The 3531-nt window shown below is 38.1% G+C and overlaps 1 protein-coding gene across 1 annotated transcript; it reads right to left on the bottom strand.

The window, feature by feature from the left end:
- Nucleotides 1–346: 346 nt before the first annotated feature.
- On the bottom strand, nucleotides 347–1771 carry LOC110588400 (tripartite motif-containing protein 60-like). The gene has a single exon (XM_021698741.1). The coding sequence runs from the start codon at nucleotides 1769–1771 to the stop codon at nucleotides 347–349; it is 1425 nt and encodes a 474-aa protein (XP_021554416.1).
- Between the last annotated feature and the right edge of the window lie 1760 nt (nucleotides 1772–3531).

Below are 3531 nucleotides of genomic sequence, written 5' to 3' on the forward strand. Positions count from 1 at the left end.
AAATGGGATCAACCCTTAATTTTTCTTTCTTCTGTCTCATTATAACCACATTTTTTTAAAAAAATAAACTCTACCCTCAATGTGGGGCTCAAACTCACAACCTGAGATCAAGAGTTGCAAGCGGTACTGCCTGAGCTAGCCAAGTACCCTATAACCACATTTTATAGAAACTGCTGAAACTAAGATAAAATCATTCTGGTTGTTTAAAGGAAAAACTAAAACTAAAACAAAACAAAAACAAAAAGCTAACAACAAAAACCACAACAGAACTGTTGAGACTAGATTCACTGGCTTAGTTTTGTCCACTACCTGAAACAAGCAAAAAAATTAAGAGTTTTACAGTAATTCATAGTTCAGAATCTGTTACTGTACAGATTTTAAGAGGTTTTGAGTCAGTTCCAGTATAGAAATAAGGCCAAAGTGTTTCTGTAAAGTAATAGTTAAAAATATAGAGAAGGGATCTATCACTCAAATTGTAAAAGGAAACCTCACACAATTCACAGTCTAAAAAAATGCCAATCTTTCTAGGTATTACTTTTGGCAGAAGATTAGTTTTTTTAGGACCCAATGCAATATAATTACTCTGACTACATCGTCCAACACCCCATAATCCATCCTGTGCTAAAACTGGTTGATTCTGATTCTTTCTCCTTCTGGGAAGAGAGTCTTTACAGACACCCATGATCCATTCAGGCTTGTCTTTTACTTCCACCTCCCAATATTGCCTGCCAGAATTATAACCCCTAGAACCCAGAACAGCTGGGCAGAGATAAAACCTCCTTGGGTTATGAGGTAAGTTATGCCTTTTATTCCCATATTGCACAGTTTTTCTATCTTCTGAGACAATAAGCTTACGATGTGCTGTTTCAGGATCTAGAATTATATGCACTTGAAATCTGTTGATAATTTTATTTAGGCCAGAATATTGTGGAGCAAGATGGTAACCATATTCCTTTAACTGGAATGAAAAAGGTTCAGGGGACTTTAAGGTTTTATATCTATGGTAGATACTTTCAACATCTGTCAGTAATTCCAGCTCTGACTTCATATATTTGCCCTCTATCTCCTTTGATAGATGTTTTAATGTGGAAAGATGATTTGAAAATGTGGTTAGATTTTCATTTAGCTTTGTTAAAATATCCATTTCTTCATCTCGTAATTGCCGTAGAACAATCTCTTGCTCATTTTTGAGAAACAACAAAATTTGCTCAAATTCAGACTTTATTTCTTCTCTCCTACATTGTATCTTCTTTTTCAGTTCCAATGATTTTCTGCTTTGCATAGTTATCACCTTTTCAACTTGTTCTACTCTCTCCTTCCATGGTTCAATGCAATTATGCAATCTTTTCCTATGATAGGCAGCAGCCTTCTCTATGGGCCAAATATAGTGATCCCGGTGATCAGTGGAGAAACTACACTGTGGGCATAAAACTTCTAGGTCCTTCTGACAGAAAAAGGTCAAAATCTGATTATGTTTTTCACACATAAGCTTCTCTTCCTTCCTCTTCCTCTTGCTTCTTCTTATCTGTAGTAGCTTAGCAATTTCAATCAGATTGCCCAGCTGGGGATTGTTCACAAATTTCCTTTCTGAAGAGCAGTAATGGCAAAAGGGGCAGGGGAAAGTATCATTTAGATCCTTCCAGAACATACTGATGCAGGAGAGACAGAAGTTATGCCCACAGTTGATGGTCACTGGCTCTTTCAAGTAGTCCAGACAGATGGGACAGCTAGCCCCTGTTTGGAGGTCTGCCAGGGCTGTCACAAACTCCATTGAGCCCTGAACAAAGGTGGTGGGTAAGATAGTATGTCCTTTAGTAAAGCCTGGCTCTCTACCACACGAGACCCAGAGAACAGTGGATGATATCCTCCCAGACCTTGAAAACTGACCCACTTTCAGTTTCACTAGATTGGCATGTTGATGAGAGCCTATACAAACCTGTTTATTTCTCTGCCCCTTAGCTCTAGAGTCTGTTGCCAAGAATACTCCACAGGCTGTAGTCTTTGCATACTAGAACATATCTGCTGGGCTGCTGTTCTTCCCACTCAATGATGTAGAGTCAGACATGATGACTTTCCTGTTCAAGCAAGTAGCTATAGGTCCAAGATTAGGAATCTTTCCTATGGGTGAGAAAAAACATTAAGTTAAAAATATGATACCACAGGTGGCGCCTGGGTGGCTCAGTCGTTAAGCGTCTGCCTTTAGCTCAGGTCATGATCCCAGGGTCCTGGGATCGAGCCCCGCATCGGGCTCCCTGCTCCTCCCTCTGCCTGCTGCTCCCCCTGCTTGTGCTCTCTCTCTCTGTGTCAAATAAATAAATAAAATCTTAAAAAAAAAATGATACCACAATCACCAATGTATTAAAACATTCACACAAGACTCAACAATAAATGCTAAAATCATTGTGTAGAAGTTCTTGAAAAAACAGGAATTCATAGTTATAAAGATTCACTCATCTCACACATTTCAACAACAACAAAACCTATAAGATATCCTTGCAAAAAAGTATTCCATCTCAAGCCAATCATAAGAAAGCAAGTAGTCTAACTTAAATTATGGGGCATTCTACAAGTATGTGTTCTTCAAAATGTAAATGTCATGAAAAACAAACATAAAGTTTCAGAAATATGACAGACAAATATAATGTGCAATACCTGACTGAATTTGGGATCTTAAAATTAAAAGATAAACAACTAAAAGAACATTTCTGGGGCAAATGGGAGAATTTTAGTTATGGACTACATATCATATCAGTATTAAATTGTGTTTATCATATTAATTTATCATAGGTAAGAGGTAAAACATCCTTGTTCTTAGGCAATATATACTTTGGGGGGTGGGGACACCATATTGATGGCTGCAAATTTCAGAAGGTTCAATAATTTTAAGATGTGTGGCAAAAAGTTAAAAATTGGTGCATCTAAGCAAAGGCTTATCTAAGTATATTGCGCATCCTTTCAATTTTTTCTATAGGTTTGAAATGTTTGAAATAAACAGGGAGAGGGGAGCCTGGGTGGCTCAGCTGGTTAAGCGTCTGCCTTTGATCTCAGGGTCCTGAGATGGAGCCCCACGTCGGGCTCCCTTCCTCTGCTATTCCCCTGCTTGTACTCTCTTGCTTGTGCTATCAAATAAATAAAATAAAATCTTAAAAAAAAAAAAAGTGAGGGAGAAAATTTCCTGGTTTGTTTTTAAGACACCCAGCACACCCAATTTTAAGCAAATCAAATTCCTCCAAGTTTGTGAGCCATTTTACCATCAGTACAGTATTCTCCCTTTCTTGCCATACTAAGACACTTTCTCCACTTTTGTGCTTCCTCTCCCCTCCCTCATAATCCAAAGACAGTGAGAACAGAAATATAAGCATGGTTTTGACATCTGAAATTGGTTTTGTCCTGGTGACCTAGCAAGTTCTTTCACTACAGACTTACTCTTCCTACAAGCAGAATAGGAAAAATGTAATAATTCTAGAAAGCCTCCATTTTTAAATTATTCCCAAACTCAAGGACTGACTCAGTGTCTTGGGCCTGCAGAAG

This window comes from Neomonachus schauinslandi, chromosome 2, assembly GCF_002201575.2.
Source record: "Neomonachus schauinslandi chromosome 2, ASM220157v2, whole genome shotgun sequence".
NCBI classification, from domain to species: Eukaryota; Metazoa; Chordata; class Mammalia; order Carnivora; family Phocidae; genus Neomonachus; species Neomonachus schauinslandi.